General features: G+C 36.3%; 2 protein-coding genes across 3 annotated transcripts in view; one reads left to right on the top strand and one right to left on the bottom strand.

The window, feature by feature from the left end:
* The window catches only part of LOC106055200 (neural cell adhesion molecule 1-like), a 52481-nt gene extending 47845 nt beyond the window's left edge, over positions 1-4636 (bottom strand). The window contains exon 1 of the mRNA XM_056009343.1: positions 4514-4636. The gene's annotated coding sequence lies outside the window, so the exon portion shown is untranslated. The remainder of the gene's footprint in view (positions 1-4513) is intronic.
* A 3597-nt stretch (positions 4637-8233) lies between these two features.
* Positions 8234-17853, top strand: LOC106055201 (40S ribosomal protein S19-like). 2 transcript variants are annotated; one of them, XM_013211381.2, is made up of 6 exons: positions 8234-8331; positions 14153-14220; positions 14961-15061; positions 15170-15238; positions 17250-17367; positions 17750-17853. In XM_013211381.2, exons 2-6 carry the CDS (start codon positions 14153-14155, stop codon positions 17832-17834), a joined length of 441 nt encoding a protein of 146 aa, XP_013066835.1. In that variant the 5' UTR covers positions 8234-8331; the 3' UTR covers positions 17835-17853. The 2 variants fall into 2 exon arrangements, with proteins under 2 accessions (XP_013066835.1, XP_013066834.1); XM_013211380.2 differs by having other exon boundaries at positions 8312-8351.
* Positions 17854-18081: the final 228 nt, after the last annotated feature.

Below are 18081 nucleotides of genomic sequence, written 5' to 3'. Positions count from 1 at the left end.
TTTTTTACAAGCGTGAAGGCAAAGAGAGATGGTTAGGACCCGGAAAGGCTCTTATTTCAAGATGGAAAAGTTGTTTTTGTGAGACATGGTGGTGTGTTTGTCAGAGTGGCACCAAACAGACTTTATAAAGCGAGCGTGGATGAGAGAGTACAGAAGATAATGAGGACACAAAAATGATTCATGACGTCATCAAGAGTGGTGTAAGCCAAATAGTTGATGGAGATTGTGAACTTATTAGAGATGAAAGTGACACAAGGACAGACATTCATTCTGTAACTTGTTTGAAGCCAATGAACAAATAGAATACAGAATGGACGAATCAGAACAATGGACAAAAGCTACCATTCTGGGAAGAGCAGGCAAAGCCACAAGAAAGTATAAGTATTGGTATAACATAGAAAATAATGTGGACAAAGAAAGAAAAAGTGTTGACCTTGAACGAATTGAGTGGAAATATTCAAGGGGAGGCAATAGCGACAATGTATGCTTATCAATGGTTGAATCAAGCAAAGAGATAGATGAAGCCAAACAATTGGAGTTATTGAAATTAAAGCAGTTTGAAACACATGAAGAGGTTGAAGACTGTGGACAAAATGCTATTTCTACACGTTGGGTTATAACAATGAAAAATGGTTCGTCAAAAGCATGCCTTGTTGTAAGAGGATTTGAAGAGCAATACTTAATACCAAAAGATAGTCCAACTGTTGCCAAAGGTTCCGTGAGAATTTTTGGTCAATTGTGGCTAGTAAACAGTGGCAGATTAAAACAACAGACATCAAATCTGCATTCTTACAAGGAAAGCCCCTGGATAGAGAGGTACAAATTAAACCTCCAAAAGAGAGTAATACTCCAAGTAAAGTTATTTGGAAACTGAAGTATGGGCTATATGGACTCAAGGATGGTGCAAGACAGTTTTATTTAAGTGTCAAAAAAGAGCTTATTAAACTTGGTTGCAAACAGTCCAACCTCTTGATCCAGCACTGTTCACATTAATGACTGATGGAGTTGTATGTGGCATCATTTATTGACACATCGACGATTTTCTTCATGCTGGCAATGACGTTTTTGAGAAGACTGTGTGTGAATTGCGTCACCGATTTGTGGCAGGAAAGACAGAAGAGCGAAATTTTATTACATCGGATTCGATATCAGACAAGTTACAGATGGGATCATCCTTGGCCACACAACGTACATCGAAAAACTTGATCGCCCAAAGTTAGACCCAGCAAGATGTTTGCAAAAGGATTTGCAGTTGAATGATACAGAACAGTCTTTGTACAGAAAACTCATTGGTCAGTTAAATTGGGTCGCTCAAGGCTTCAGACCTGATATGGCTTTTGCGTTAGTTGATCTAAGCACAAAGTTAAACAAAGCCGAGGTTACAGACCTAATGCGAGCAATAAAAGTCATCGGAAAGCTGAAAGACTTAAGACCCATACAATTGTATAGAGGTCTAAATGGAAAAACCCGAAGAAGACTGGGAACTGCTTCTGTTCTGCGATGCCGCCTTGGGTAATCTTAGTGGTGGTACAGGAAGTACAAGTGCCCATATTGTGTGGATTAAAGACAAAGACGGGCATTGCTGTCCAATTTTTTGGAGAGCCTCGAAGATCAAAAGGGTAGTTAGATCTACCATTGCTGCTGAGGCATTAGGCTTGCAAGAAGGCCTAGAGTCTGCCATCTTTTACAGAACTGTAATAGAAGAACTCTGTGGTATTGAGAAACAGTCGTTGCCTATCACAGTTTTCATTGACAACAAAAGTGTCATTGAAGCGCTGCAGACCACTAAGCTAGTGGAAGACAAAAGTGTCATTGAAGCGCTGCAGACCACTAAGCTAGTGGAAGACAAAAGTGTCATTGAAGCGTTGCAGACCACCAAACTAGTGGAAGACAAAAGGCTGCCTATTGACATTGCTTCCATCAAATGAGATGCACAGGACTGAAAGAAATTCGCTGGTGTCCTGGGAGAGCACAACTAGCTAATATGATGACCAAACGAGGTGCATCGGGACTTCTACTTCTGACCTTACTGGAAGAAGGAAGACTCCCGGATGAGTTTGTGTAAGCAGCACTGTCATTTCATTTTTTTCCCCTTATTCACCATATTTCTGTTTCTAGTAATGTAAATATAGGCTACCTTTGTGTAAATGGCCCTGCCATATTCTTTATTTCAATATATCATTTTTCCTAGTTATGTGAATATGCCTATCATTTCATTTTGTTATTCACCATACTTGTCTTGTAGTTCTAATAGTATGTTTTTGGCAAAAAAAATAAAAACATGAATAAAACAGATTTTGTACTTTGTTTGCTTTTTGAGTTATTTTACATTATACTATTGTCATGTATAAAATACTTGTTAATATAATATGTACTTGTATTTCTCGGTTGATTTTCTTACATTTTTTTTTCTGATTCTGGATTTTTGCCTTTAAAGTGGAAAGTAAGAATGAGTGAGAAAAAGAAAAGAGAAATTGTAATGAATGTTGACATTGTTATATGAGTAGCTTGAATGATTCCCCTTGACTAAGGGAGTGAATGTTGGAATGTTATGTGTCATGTGTGTTAACAAAGTGTGTACAATAAATTCACTCATGAATCTGGCGCTAGAGTGTTGGTGTTGTTTATTAAGTGTAGCGTTCCTAATTTAACACTAAGACCGGACTAATTCTAAAAAGTAGTACATGTAAACAGGGCCGGCCTTAGGCCGATTTGACCGATTGCTCAAATTTGGCCCCTCTCCTGGATGGCAATTTACTATCAGTCATGGCTCTTGTCACGGGTTTTTAAAGATGAATGTCTTAAAGGGTTAAAAAGACAATAAAGAAAACGATGGAATCAAGTCTTTAAGTGACTTGTTGCCACTGTACAGTTCTTGGCAGAAAGGAACTTGGCATTCCGTTTATTCAACACGCTCACACCGGCAATATTTGAACTCCCTGGTAAAGCAATCTGAGCACTCAAAATACAAATACATTCCAAATAATCCTAAATGCTGCTGGTAAAGTCATTGGCAAAAACAACCCCCATTCGGACAGCTGTTTGAGACATACATCCATAAAAAAAAAGCTAAAAAGATTCTAGAAATAAAAAATCACCCTTTGGGTCAGGATTTTGTGATTTTATCATCACAAAAGAGATACAAGACACCGATGGCAAAGACAAACAGACACAAAAACTCTTTTGTTCCCCTGGCGATCAAATCATTAAATAGAAACAATCTGATATAAACTTTTCACATGTAAATTATGAGTGAGTCTGATGTGAATGTACATTTTTTTTTTTTAGTTATAATGTTTTGTTTGGTGTAATGCACAAATTGTAAGACAAATTTCCTTACGGACAATAAAGATTATTATTATTATTATTATTGTAAGAGAACTGGAAATGCTGGAACTGGATGTTGAAAACATCAGAGGACAAGGATATGACAATGAAGCAAATATGAAGGAGCACAATTGTGGTGTGCAGGCACGAGTCTTGGAATGAAATTCACAAGTTTTCTTTACCCCTTGTGTGCGCCATAATTTGTAATCGTGTTCTTGGAGATTTGGATGAAATGTCTTTAAATGCCAGAACGTTTGTTTGTTTGTTTGTTTGTTTTTTAACTCTGCCGAGTATGTACACACTTTTTGCTTTATTAACGAAAAAATGAAATGTTTTTAAAAAGCATGTGAAAGGTCTGTCTGTTAAACCATTATTAGAAACACGGTTGGAATGTAGACCGGAAAGTGCTAGAGCTTTAAAATTCCGAGTTGTAGAAGTGTGTAATGCTTTAGAAGAACTAGCAGGAAGCATAGATGATAGTCAAGAAAAAAGTGAGGCTGAATCTTTAGTAATGAGAAACTATAGGTTTTTTTGGTTGCACTTTCCCCAGGTAAGCTATTGTGCCTCAACTTGGCACTCGGGTGGAAACGATCATTTGAGGAAGTGATTAGGCTAAATGAATAGCAAAACAAAAACTGCCGTGGGAGTATCCAAGGGAAAGCGAGAGCTTTCCCATTGCACGGTGCGGAGTTTAAAGAAAGCTTCCACGTCCCTGTCGATAATCCATGCGCCGTTCCTCAAGAGACTGTTACACTAATGGCGAGTCCTGCACGGTTAGCTTAGTACAACATAGGAAAATGGCGGAGGTTCCCGGTGTATTCGGCCTTCGGCCATGCAATCTAGTATATGCGTCCGGGGTGCCAGATACATCGGAAATAGCAATGCTTTAAATAGACATAGACTTGGATCTCTTCCAGACAGAACGGTTGTTCAAGCATGCTTACATGCCTAGAGCTCGGGTTGTTGTTGCTAAGCAAGCAGTATTGGCTCTATTGTCTACATTTCTTCAGAAAGCATATATCCATTGTTTATGACATTTTAAAAATAGTTTTGCATATTTTATAACGTATATTTATTAATATTACCTAAATATGTTTCCTTTGTTAGACTCTTAGACGGAAACGGTATAATATTTTGCTGTGTTATTCAAACTTTGACTACCACCTAAAGAAGAAAATGTACTTACCCGCTACCTTAGTCATCTATTTGTCTCGGGGAGCGCTTAAAGTTCCTTCAGCGATGTCCGAGGCGAGGCCCGGGGCGCCAAGCATGTTTCAGAATTTGTTAGCTTCAGAAACTCTTTCTCCTTAAGTTTAGCTTGTACAGTTTCTAGCGGTAAAAAAATTGTAGGTCAAATAAAATTCAATTAATTCAAAAGAGGTGGGGGGCGTATCTGAAGCGTGAGAGACATTCGAGGCAAATGAGCAGTGTTTCTCAAAGTTTTACCGTTAGCGCCCCCGCCCGCTAAACGTTAAGTCTTTTTTTTAAATAGTGTTATGTATATAATTTAAAACTGTTTTATATAACCGAAAAAGTTCTTTCTGGAGATAGTATTAGAAGGCATCAGTTTTCCTATCCATCCAGCAAGGTGGTCTGTTGAAGTGCCGTGAGCTCCTTTAAGCGTTTTCCTTCGTTCCCGTAGTAAGAAGAGCCCATGTCAAGGTTAAATTCTAACGGAGTAGGACGATCAGATAATGAACGCACTATTTATACTATTTTTAAAAAAGTTGCTCAAATAAAGTCCAATAAAGAAGGAGGCAGCAATGGCCAATACTATTATACGAGAGATGTTCGAGGTACATATAGCGCACGTATGTCTTAAGATCACTGGCGGATCCAGAACTTTGGAGTGGGGGGGGTGATTTTTTTCCAAACCCTAACTCCCAGTAAACCCTAACCCTATGCATAAACGTGCGTACAGCATATATATATATATATATATATATATATATATATATATATATATATATATATATATATATATATTCGATATATGAGAATAAAATAAGACTGTTTCTCAATCTTCGGCAAAAAAACAGAAAAAAAAACCAGTCTTTCTCTTGCAAGCTTGGGAGTCTGGGAGCGCGCTGTAAGCTTCTTCGGTGGGGTTCGGGGCGAAGCCCCGACGCCAAAAGCGTTTTCTTGCATTTTTCACTGCAGAAACGCATTCTTCTGACATCTACAGCTCATTATATATCAGTGGGGTTCGGGGCGAAGCCCCGACTCCAAAAGCGTTTTCTTGCATTTCTCACTGCAGAAACGCATTCTCCTGACATCTACAGCTAATTATTCATCAGTGAGGTTCGGGGCGAAACCTCGACGCTAAAAGCGTTTTCTGGCATTCTTCACTGCAATAACGCATTCTCGTGCCCTACAGCTCATTATTCATTCTATTATAAAGTGCCTTTTGAATAATGAGAAAAATATTCTAATATGAATTTATAGTCCCTTAATACATTGCAAATAAAACCGATTTGTTCTTTGAAAAGATTAGATACCCCACATATTTAGATTAAGGTTTTGAGGATCGCCGCCGAAAAAAAAATATTCGATTAATAATATTCAATAAAATTCTAGCATACATTGTGAGTTATAGTCCTAAATTTATTTAACTAGAAAAATATGAGATAGAGTAAAGGTTGGAAAAGTCGACTAGGAAAAGATTATATGGCTTTTGAACTCATCTCAACCGTGACTGTTATATTGAAAAATTTCGTTTGAATTATAACTTTTCCAAAGCAAAGTCTTTCTTAAAATAGTTATGATAAATTCATGTCAAATTACACAAACTCTGTCTGGAAAGGGCAAGGGCGGTAAAATGAAAACTATTAATTCTCGCTCCTTTTTATAATTTCTGCTATTGATTGTATTTTGCATTAAAGAATAGGGGTTGGGCGACTCGATATAAGAATTTACTTTATAGCATATATAAATTATATTAGTGACAGATTTTTTAAAATTTTGTAATTTCTTACTATAATACAAAAAGAAAAAGTATTGATTTGTCCGATAGGGGGAAGGGGATTGCATGTATCGCACTTCCACCTGTTTATATTATATAGATATTCGACTAATTTTGTTCACATACTATGATTTCTCCATAAAAGTAGGACCGCCCCCCCCCCACTCAAAGGATTTAGATGGGAAGGGCGGTGGAAGTATTTTCTCTTCCCCTTCCAATCGGCCAACAGGTGAACGAAATTATATAAAGACCGGTTAAAATACCAATAACAAGTTTTAATCATATAGATATTTAATTGATTCTGTTAGCAAACTGTGATTTCTACAAATAAATAGGACCGCCCTCCCCACTCGAAAGTTTATGGTGGGGGGGGGGCGGATTGATGCCATCGTCCCCTCCCGCCCTACCAAATCGGCCAAAATACTAGAAAGGGGGGGCGAAATAATCTAAAAATAGGTTGAAATATAAATAATTAGTATATATTATTAACATAAGTAATAAATTCGCATACAAATTGTGTGAATTCTATACTATAATTCGTCTGCCCCCCTTTTCGGGGGGGGGGGGGCGATCGCCCCTACCGCCCCCCCCCCTGGATCCGCCAGTGCTTAAGATTATCTTCGTGTTCAGTAAGAAGCCTTGTCGCGAACCTGTCGTTTGTTTTTTGTTACAAAAAGGCATCAACATAACGATGTTAAACACTAGAGAGAATTTGAACCATTCTGACCAATCAAAACGAATCACGTCAGCAGAGACGTTTTGATATGTCTTCTTCAAAAAGTTTTAATCAATATTTTGCAGAAGCTTCACACAAAAAATGGTATTTATTTAAAAAGATCCTTATTAGTAGATGATACGAAGTCTTTATCTTACAATATTTCTAACTTTTTAAACATTGATAATGTCATTTCACTGGGTTTATAAATGTTTTCTTTAAAAAGTCGCTTTCGCCTAATTAATACTAAAATATAAAATGACTACAAATGAAATGTTTGTTCTTAAAAAAAGACTGCCTTTGCATCCCCTTGTTATCACGTAACTTTTTGGACTTTTGTACCAAAGAAAAAAAATATGTAGCCTACAATAGGGCCTAAAATAAAATATATAAATTTAGATTAGTACAGTAGATATACCTATGCAAATTTGGGCATATATCTAAAGATTTTGTTTTTTAGTTTTTGTCGAAATTCTTTTTGTTTTTTCCATTCGGGTGTCACCCTCCTAATGGGTGTCACCCGGTGTGGACCGCACCCCCACACATCCTATTGACGCCACTGGTTAAAACATTTAGAACCTATATCTATTGAATCTCCTATAACTACGAAAAATGTCTTACCAGATTTTGCAAAGAAGAAAGCAACATTTAGGCTCTCATAAAAAAGCCTCTTTTAAATTATTCATTGTCATTATATTATTAATGGTAACAATTTTTTTTAATTCGTTTTAATACTTTGTTATTACAGCTTAGATATACAACAATTCGCTTGTGATGTTCTATTTTGAGCTGCTTCATATGCATGTTATGCAAGTAAAGTCTGTATAAGATAAGAAGATTAGAAAATGTTGATATTTGATCTAATTAATAGTAATAGTTGTTAGAAGAGGAGCTTCGCAAGAGTCTATTAAATTGGGCCCGCAGTTCGTAAGGCCGGTCCTGCATGTAAAGGTAAACGATATTATTGATGCATAAGGCCCTAAATGATGTCCAGACTTCTTTATATTTTTCATTACATGCAAGTGGGACTACCGAGGAAGGGAAATAAAGAGGGAGATGCTGATTATTTATGAAGAATTTATTGTGCTAAGTTTAAATCAAGATGTTTCGTAATCTAGATCTATATGATTTTCCTGATTTAACGGCTTATTATTCAAAAGATTCTAGACAAGAAGGCCTATAAAAGAAAACTTGTTTTTTTCAAATCAGCTTTTTTATTTCGTCCCTTACTGTTATTTTCGGCAGTTTGTTGGTAGTCGGACACGAAAATACCCTAAGTGTTCCTTTTCCGGTGTTGTATGCGTACATCAACATACAGCAAAAAAAGGTAGGACAGCAAAATCAAATGTAATCTTAATGTATTTATTTGATTTATTGTAATAGTTTGCATATTCTAACAGTAAATAAGTTTATGAAACGTAAATTAACAATAAAGGATTATTTTGAGTAACCATTTGTTCAAATTATTTATTCCGAGGCAGTTCGAGTATCTACATAACGATAATCACAATACTAGAGTAGATCTGAACTCTACTCTAGATCTATTTTATGACATAGTTTAAAGTAAAATTATACAGCTAAAATAATAATCAATATATTTAGAAGGTGGTACATCGTATCTCAACCGATAGATCTACTAATTCTTTTGGTACAGAACAAACTTTCAGCACTGACACAGTCGTGGCAGTGTTTAACTGTTACACACATTTGGCAGTGGCCAGCACATTTTCTGTAATGCCTAATGGCTGTAGCCTAACACCTTAAATTTGCAAAGCTTTCTCACAAATAATTCTATTCTCGGGGCTTGATCTAGGACTAGATATAGAATCTGGCTTCACTAAGTTCTAGATCTCTACATAGACATATGATAGATGTTACCTAAAATCCTAAATTGGGGGGGGGGGGGGGGGGGAGGTCTCTGTCATTGCTGGACCTGTCTCTTGACACCAACACATCTATTTTTATTGACAAATGGATGACAGTTTATAGTCATAGATCTAGATGTTTTGCAGCTTTTTTTCCTAGGACTAACCATTTTTCTTCTTCATCGTTCTCATTGTTATGTTGGAGTGTTCATATGACTAGACCAATACATGAGATGAACTGCGCAGTGGTTTCCAAATCAGGGAGCTCTCCATATAGTTTTCTTTCTATTGGGGTGATTTGGGGCCAATGTCTTATACGGGCCTCTTGGTAGAGAGAGCAGTTTTGGAGGACGTGGTCGGCATTTTCTGGTGATACTCCACATGGGCAGATTTCACTGGTTCCAATTTTGAGCTTCCGGAACATGTGTTGTCGCATTCTGTTGTGTCCGGTCCTGAGTCGAAAGATTAGACGTTGGTCTTGTCGGGATAGCTTATAGTAAGCATCATCTTTCTTGTGATTTGGATGGGAGCTCGTCCATTTCTCATTTATTTTATCTACAATTAATTTCTTCATTTCTTCTGGATAGAGAGCAGAGTTTACTTGTGAGTTTGTTCTCCCACTCTTGGCGAGTGTGTCAGCCTTCTCATTTCCTGCTAGTTGTATGTGAGCTGGTATCCATTGAATGACGGTTTTTTTGCTGTTGTGGTTGAGCTTTGTGAGTGCTGTTCTGAGGTTTTTAATACAAGGGGAATCAGAGTTTTGCAGGCTTTGGAGGGTTGTTTTTGCGTCTGTTAGAAAGACAATCTGACTGTGAGGGGAACTTGGATGATTTGCTAGCATGGTAGCAGCTAGTGCTAGTGCTTCCCTTTCTGCTCTGTGACTGTCAGAGAGCTCTCCAGTTGCAAAGGATTTTTCTAGTTTTCCTCCATCTGGCCATTCGATAAGTATTCCAGCTCCTCCATTTGTGGTGGCTTTATGGGATGAGCCATCTGTGTAAACTCTGATCCACTGATTGCTAGGGTAATTGGTATGTAGAAAACAGTTCACTATTTCCTTGAGCTCTGTTGGAGTGTTGGTCTGTAATCAGATTTTCTTTTTATTTTTTCAATATGGTCCCTTATAGTAGGAAGAGGGCTTTCGTCCCAGGGTGGAGATTCATTATAGTGTTTCGAGGATTCCAGAGTAATTTTTTCAAGTTGGTGTTTCTTTTTTAGGTTTAGAGATTCCTGTATGAAATTGGTCCTTTTGAGACGGTTTTTTGTGCCAGTTTTGTGGATTTTTGTTCTGAGTGGGTGCCTCTCCAAGGTTTCCAATTTAGTGAATTGGGAAAGGATTTTTATTTCTCTTCTTTCATCCAGAGAGATCAGGGCAGCGGTTTCCTCCATAGCTCTTATGGGTGTTGTTTTGATTGCTCCTGTCATTATCCTTAGACCAATATTTTGAACCTTGTCTATTTTTCTTAGGTTAGTTTGGGCTGCTGAGCCCCATGCTGTGGCACCATATTCTAGTACAGGTCTTACATAACTGGTATAGGTCTTTTTCAGGATGTTGTGATTAGCTCCCCAATCTGTGCCAGCTAATTTTTTCAAGAGGGATAGTCTCTGGATGCCTTTACTCTGTGTTTAATCTATTTGGTTTTTCCAGGTTAGTCTCGGGTCATAGGTGACTCCAAGATAAGTAGGGCTGTCATTTTTTTCTAAAGCTTCCTTATCTAATGTTAATTTTATTGTTTGTTGTTTTGTTGACAGTGAGAATATGGTATATGTTGTCTTTTTTGTGTTAATGGACATGCCCCAGTCTTTGGACCAATTATTGAGTTTATCAAGAGCATCTTGTAATCGAAATTTCGATGTTCCTACATATTCTTCTGTGCTAATTAAGGCAAGGTCATCTGCATACATGCTGCTCTTAACTTTTTTGGGTAGGTTTTGATTTAGATCGTTTATGAATATTAGGAAAAGTGTTGGGGATAGGACTCCTCCTTGGGGGACACCATTTTTTATACCCACTGTGTGGCTTCTTTGTCCTTGCATGCAAACTAAGGCTTTTCTATTATTTAGGTATTCCTTTATCCAGTTGTACATTCTGTGGGATATGTGATGCTGGATTAGCTTGAGCAAGAGACCTTGTTCCCAGACTTTGTCAAATGCTTTTTCTAAGTCAACCCACACAATTGTTGTTGGTTTCTTTTCTTGAAAGCCGTCTTCTATTTCTTGTGTGATGAAGGCAATTTGATCTTCTGTTGATCTGCCTTTTCTAAAGCCAGCCTGGGCTTCAGTGAGTAGGTTATTTGACTCAAGGATCCATGTCAGCCTTCTATTTATCACTCTTTCCATCAGTTTGCAGGTACAGCTAGTGAGGCTGATGGGACGGTAGCTATCCAGTTTATTTCTTGGCTTGCCGTGCTTTAGTATAGGGATCATAATGGCTTTTTTCCAGATGTTTGGAATTCTGCCTGATTTCCAGCTAGCATTGAATAATTGTAGCAGTTTTCTTTTGGCTTGAGGACCCAAGTGAAGAAGCATGTCATTTGATATTTTGTCTGGGCCCGGGGCTTGTTTTGGTTTGAGGGCTTTTAGGGATTCATCTAGTTCCTTCATTTTAAGATTAGTGGTCATTCCCAAGGAGTAAGCTGGATTGTTTTCTTTAAATTTATCTTGGATTTCTGAGTTTACATCTTTATTTCTACTTTCATTGATTTGTATTTGTCCTACGCTTTGGAAAAACTTAATGAATTCATTTGCTGCTTCTTGGCCTTTCAGGGGTTTGTTGTCCTTTTCTATTACTATAGGAGTTGTTCTGTTTTCTTCCTGGTTGAGACATTTGGCTATACGCCAGAGTTTGTGGCCATCTCTATCTACGTTTAGTTGTTCTGTTTTTCATGCCAACTTTTCCTCATGGCGGAAAGGTAATTTTTCCTGAAAACTGCGTTAGCTGCTTTTAGATTTATGTTATTTTCTATACAAGGGTTATTTTCTACTGTGTTTCTGGCTTCAATAGTGGCATTGTGGAGTTGTTGAAGGTGATCAGACCAGTTGGGGATATAATCTTTTCTTGCTCCTCTAGGAATTGATTCCTTAGCTGCTAGGAGGATTGCTTTGGAGAAAGCTGAGAATGACTTATTAACCTGATTTGATTTGCAGTTTATTGAAGTTGTATATAGGTCTGTGAGCTTTGAGAATAGGTGCCAGTTGGCTTTTTTGTAGTTCCATCTGGGGATGGTGGAGTTTTCTGATATTTTGAAGGAGGTATCGATACTGATCAATATGGGTCTGTGGTCGCTGGTGGCTAGCTGGTCTGCAACTTCTCTAGTGCACTTTTTGGATAAGTTGTCTGTTGCAAAGGCTAGATCTGGAGTGGTTGATGTTAGCCAGACTCTTGAAAAAAAGGTTGGTTTGTCCTCAGGTTTATTTAGCAAGATAAGTCTGTTCTCTGCTTGCCATTCTTCAATTTCTTCTCCCCTGGCATTTAGGTCTGGGTATCCCCAGCTCTGAGAGTGACTATTCATATCTCCTAATATTAGACAGTCTTCTTGGTCAGGTATTTGAATGTGGTCAATCTTTATTTCCTTGTCTGGTGGGAAGTAGCAGTTAAATAGATTAATATTTCCATCTGGGAGAATTAGCTTAGTTCCCATTATTTCTGATTCTGATTCTGAGGAGTTGGGCATAGTTATGTCTGTGGTAGGGATATCATTTTTAATGAGGGTGAGGATTCCTCCTTTGGGTCTGATTTCTCTATCTTGTCTGATGCAGGTGTAGCCTCTAATGGAGAAACGAAGATTACTGTTCAAATGAGTTTCTTGGATGCAAGCTACATCAATTTCTTTCTCATGCAGAAATATTTTTAGAGCTTCTTTTTTCTTTTGGATGCCCTCTGCGTTCCATTGTAAGATTTTTAGACTTTTGGTCTTGGAGTGTTGGCCAGTAGTATTTACTTTCTTGTCCCTGCTCCTGGCTCCACAGGCAGAGATAGAAGAACCACCAGCTCGCTTGTGTGGGCTCCTTCGAGGCGGAGAGCCCGGCCCCCTACCTGCGCGGCGGGATTCCACAGGCAGGACGCCACATCTATTAGAATCGTTACTGAACTCCAACATAGATGAGGTTGCGTGTCAATGTGTTATGCGCCAGGAGGCCCATTGACTCCGACTTCAGCCTGCTTTTCTTTCTGGGTGTGCTCCCATAGCCTTTGATCATCCAAGATCATCTGCAAGGCAGCAGGTGTTTATTTTCGGAGTTTTCTCTCCTAGATGAACTGCTATCCCTAGCTAACGGGTTTCATCTACCCGGGTTTAGAGTTAGAGCGCCCTATACTCGCTTTTTGCAATCATTTCCCTGGATTTCTGAGATGTTTTTAGTAAATATTCTAACCACTGGAATACTTCACCTCATCCTCCATGACTGCAAACCAGTTGGTCCGCGGCTGTTTATTTGCTATTCACAGCTAACCCTTATATCTAAGGGTCTTTCCCCTATCCGCCACCTGGGGACGCACTTGGTAGAAGGTGGTAGCTCCCCCAAGACTAACCATTAAAAAGCATTATATTTATGGAACTATAAAAATTCAACCGTAAAAATGGCTAAAGTGCCTAAAGCAGTGGTCAGGGCATAGCCTGTTTGCTAGACTATATAAAATTACTTTTTTTTTTTCTGTACTGTAAAAACTAGAAATGGTTGACTTGGTGGGCATACCAGTAACCATGCTCAACTGGAAAGTGAGGTTTTAATCTTGAAACCTCTATGTCTATGTGTGCTGTCTTCATATTAAGATCTAGATTCTAGATATAACCATTTTTCCTTAGTTTTCAGTTCAAGTTCAATGGTCATTCGAATTTCCTCTTATTCTTTTACCAATGACTTTCCATGATTAAAGATTAAAATTGCATGTCTGCTATGATAATGCAGGCTAAATCAAACTGACAGATCTAATGATATCACTATCAGCACATGCATTCCACTAGTGTTGGCCAGCTTGCACTGAATATACCTGGTCTGAAAATATGTATATGTTCAGAGACATTTTGACTGAACAATGAATTGTTCAAATAAGTTGTCCAAATACCTAGTACTAAGGTACTTCTCTCATTGTAGTAAAGTTATGATTTTTTTCTGATCCAGAATCTGATCATATTAGTAATGTCTCATAGATGTAGATCTAAATCTAGAATGACTTTTTATGTATGATTGTAAATATAGTAATATATGGTACTTAGATCTGATTCTAACCTGACCATACAATTTCATGAATTAAATTAAGGCAACAGATTACAATTTTTTTTCCAGATGGGTATATCAGTAAAGGATGTTAATGCCCATGATTTCACAAAAGCTTTGGCCGATTTCTTGAAAAGGTATTTTTTTTTGTCATAATGATAGACAAAATATTTGAGATAGTGGATATTTTATAGATTACAAACTATTAAGTTGAACCATTTTTATGCAGTACGTACAATGCTTTTATTCTGCTTACCTGGTGTTTACAATGTGTTTAATAAAGTTTAGTTATTAGTTTTTGATAAATTCAACATTTAGTGATTTACATTGTTTAAATTTGATGCACCAAAAGCCTTTTTTAGGCCCAAGCAATGCTAAAATATTAAATTTGCAAAAATTTGTTTAGGCTATTTTTACTAGCCTATTAGTTTTAAAGTCTAGTAATGGTTTGAAAGTTGTAAAGAAAGAATAGATAGATTTGTTTATATGTGTAGTTATAATTATAATTCAGGTCAAATAAGTCCATCCAACGAGACTTAAGGCTAAGGGTCTGTTAGGGAAAGTAAATTCAATATGGGCATTTTTTCTTTTCGAATGTGACATTCCATCAGAAAATGGCAAAGTGTAGTAAAAAAAATGTTTTGACATTAATGAATTATGATTTAGATAACTTGTCTAGTCTAATGGAATAATGCTCTAACTTTTTATCCAAACTGCTATAAAGTGTAAAATAGATTAGCTCGTGATAAACTTATTGAAAATTGGGTTTTCAGATTTTAAAGTTTATCTTCAAATGATTTATTATTGTCTTATCATAAACTTCATGTATGCATTTAGTAAATGTTTATTTATACTTACCTAATATGTACCATTTCAGAACTGGCAAAGTTAAAGTTCCAGAATGGGCAGATATTGTCAAACTGGGTAGATTTAATGAACTCAGTCCCTATGATGAAGATTGGTTCTACATTAGAGCAGGTTGGTAAATTTAAAAAAACAACACACTTTATCAGTAAAAGTTTATTATGCCTTATTACTATTGTCTAATTAAATTTCTTCATAAAACTATAAAATCTCTATTTGTAGCTTCTGTTGCTCGCCACTTGTACATTCGTGCTCCATGTGGTGTTGGTGCTCTAACCAAGATTTATGGAGGTATGTCTATATTAAAAGCTCAAGAAATATATAGTGTTCGCTTGACTTTTGCATAAACATGGATGCAAGATAGCAGGCAAAATCAATTTTTATAAAAAGCTTGCTGGCAAACGGCATTCCAACTGATTGCCGGCTCAATATCGGACTTTTTTTTTTTTTTTTTTACAATAACGTTTTGGTCTTTCAAACTAAAAAATAATAATAATTCGAATTCAAAGAAAGACAGGAAGTTTCATTTATTAAGTTACGGCGCATGCACTTATTTCCGTACTTTCACTTTATATTAAGAACGTAAACAAAAGCTAGAAACAAATCTGTAGGCTAAGGCGCCTGCCTGAGACACTTAATTAAGTTAGTAAGTAGATCTAGAACTAATTCTAATAAGTTTGATATGCCGGCATAAGAACTTATTTTCTTTTAAAAAAATGAAAACAGATCTAGTCTAGAGATCTAGATCTATTTCTACATTTTAAAATGATTTTAGTTGAACATATTTTCCCGGAAATGCAAAATTTAATTTCAAATTATCGTATTAGGTGTATCATCGCCGTATGAATAATAATAAATTTCTGATAGATCTAGCCTAGCTAAATAGTCTTGAATCTTAGATGATAGATCGATTATCAATGAATATTAACTTTTAACTATTAGATATAGAATTCTAGATAATTAGAATAATTACTTAGAATCTTACAGTTACAATGTACCACTAGATCTAGATTCTATTAGGTCTAGTCTAGTACTTGGACTTGGGCAGAAGCAGCGTAGATCGTATCAATTATCTTCATCAATTAAAGTCTAGATTACTCTAGTCTACTCTAGATTCTAATTAAATAAAAAAAAAAGATATTGAACTAAATCTAAATCTTGAGTATATAAATAATAATTTGGATCTAGGTCTAGGCTAGTTAACTAGTAGCTCCTAGACTCTAAAGGCTCTAGTCAACTCTAGTGAGAGTCTAGTGACACTCTATTCCTAGAAAAGTTGAAAGTCTAGACTTAGATTCAGAGACTATTGTAATACTTAATAGTTTCTTTATTAGACCTAGATTTAGATGTAAATTGATGGTTCTACTCTAGTACTCTGCTACTATTATTATATGAATGACATCTTTACTAGATTCTAGATCTAGATAACTGATAATCTAGTAAATCAGTCTAAGCTACTATTAGTTAGAATTAGAAGATTTAGTTCTAGATTTGATAAGATCTGTTGTCTGATTACTCTGTTATTTGAAATAAAGATAACATTTAACAGTGTCATAGGTGCGACAAAGTTTGCTTTATACTAATATAGTAGAAGTAGGCCTATCAATGTGCATATTAAATATATAAAAAAAGAAATGTTTAAACATACATTTAAGTAGATTATAGTAATCTAAGTAAAAGAATAGAATTAATAGTTTGTATTGTATTGAAAGATATTTATATATATATATATATCAGTAAATGTTTTATTTATGTTGTGAAGATATAAGAGGCATCATGCTTGCATGTTTTTCGGGGTTGCCGACCCCCCACCCCTCCCCCCTTTGCAGGCAAAATGGGGTTCTGTTGCTTGCATCCATGCAAAAAGTACTATATAGCACTGTTCATTCTGTGAGGTTACTGTAGTCTGACACAGAAAACATTTTAATGTTATATATATATTTTCACATAATTGGCACAATACCCAAACATATTGTTCAGGCTGCCAGGGAAAGATATAAAGTTAGATGCCAAATGCAAAAAAAAGAAAAACTTTAAAATGTATCCTATATAAATGTTCAACAATTGTGCTGTGTGTGTGGGAAGTTGTGTAATTAATTTGTAATATTATTTAGGAAAACAAATTCTGAATTCTACAACTCAGATATATTCAGATCACCATGATATGCATGTTTACAAACACAGTTGTAGAAATTTGCCTTAGATTTTTGCGAAATCACTTGCTATCACTGATAAAGTAATTTGTTTATTCTCAATTACAGATTTTCTTTTGTTTGTTAAATTTTGTTTTGTTTTTAATTAGGAAACCAAAGAAATGGAACAACACCAAGTCATAACTGCAGGGGTTCACGATCAGTGGCTCGTAAAGTTCTCCAGGTTCTGGAGTCACTTAAGATGGTTGAACAGGATGCAAATACAGGGTGCGTAACACAAGTAGTTAAAGAACTTGAATGAATAGCTCAGAGTCAAACTTGTTGGCCTTCCATCATAGAGGATAGAGTTTGAATATAGATTTATTTTTAAATCCCTTTTGAATTTGCATCACTGAAACCCTCTCCAAGATACCCGTTCCCCCCACTGGTCCTCAAGTTTTTTTTTTTTTTTTTTTTTTGTTCAATTTAGAGGGTTAGATAGATTAGTTACTGTACTTTGTCCTTTTTAGTCTTGTTTAATAAGTACTTTATTACATTTAGTCCTTTAATGTTAATTTGATAAGCATGTGAGCTAGTTGCTTAACCCTGGAAGACCTTGTTTGACGATTTGGTAATGTCTTTCTATAATAACACATTTTTCTTTTGGCAGGGGTCGACGACTAACACCACAAGGGCGTCGTGATTTAGACAGAATTGCTAGCCAGATTAAAGGAGGAAAGAAAGAGAAGAAATAAACATGTTTTGAAACTTTGATTGATTTGTCTTTATCCCAACAATTTATCTTTCTACACAGATTCATTAAATATTTTATTAGTATTTGACATAAAGTAGATGTTTAAAAAAGGAAAATAACTTGCAAATGTGGATTTGTTTTTAATATTTTATTTTTATTGGTCATCCTATGTCCCTTAAGAAATATCTCTAAAACAAAACTGGTGGATACCTGTACTTTTGATAGACCGTTAAACATTTTCTACAAAT

The sequence above is a fragment of the Biomphalaria glabrata genome, chromosome 14 (assembly GCF_947242115.1).
Source record: "Biomphalaria glabrata chromosome 14, xgBioGlab47.1, whole genome shotgun sequence".
In the NCBI taxonomy this organism is placed as follows: domain Eukaryota; kingdom Metazoa; phylum Mollusca; class Gastropoda; family Planorbidae; genus Biomphalaria; species Biomphalaria glabrata.
This window is presented reverse-complemented; position numbering and strand designations above follow the sequence as displayed.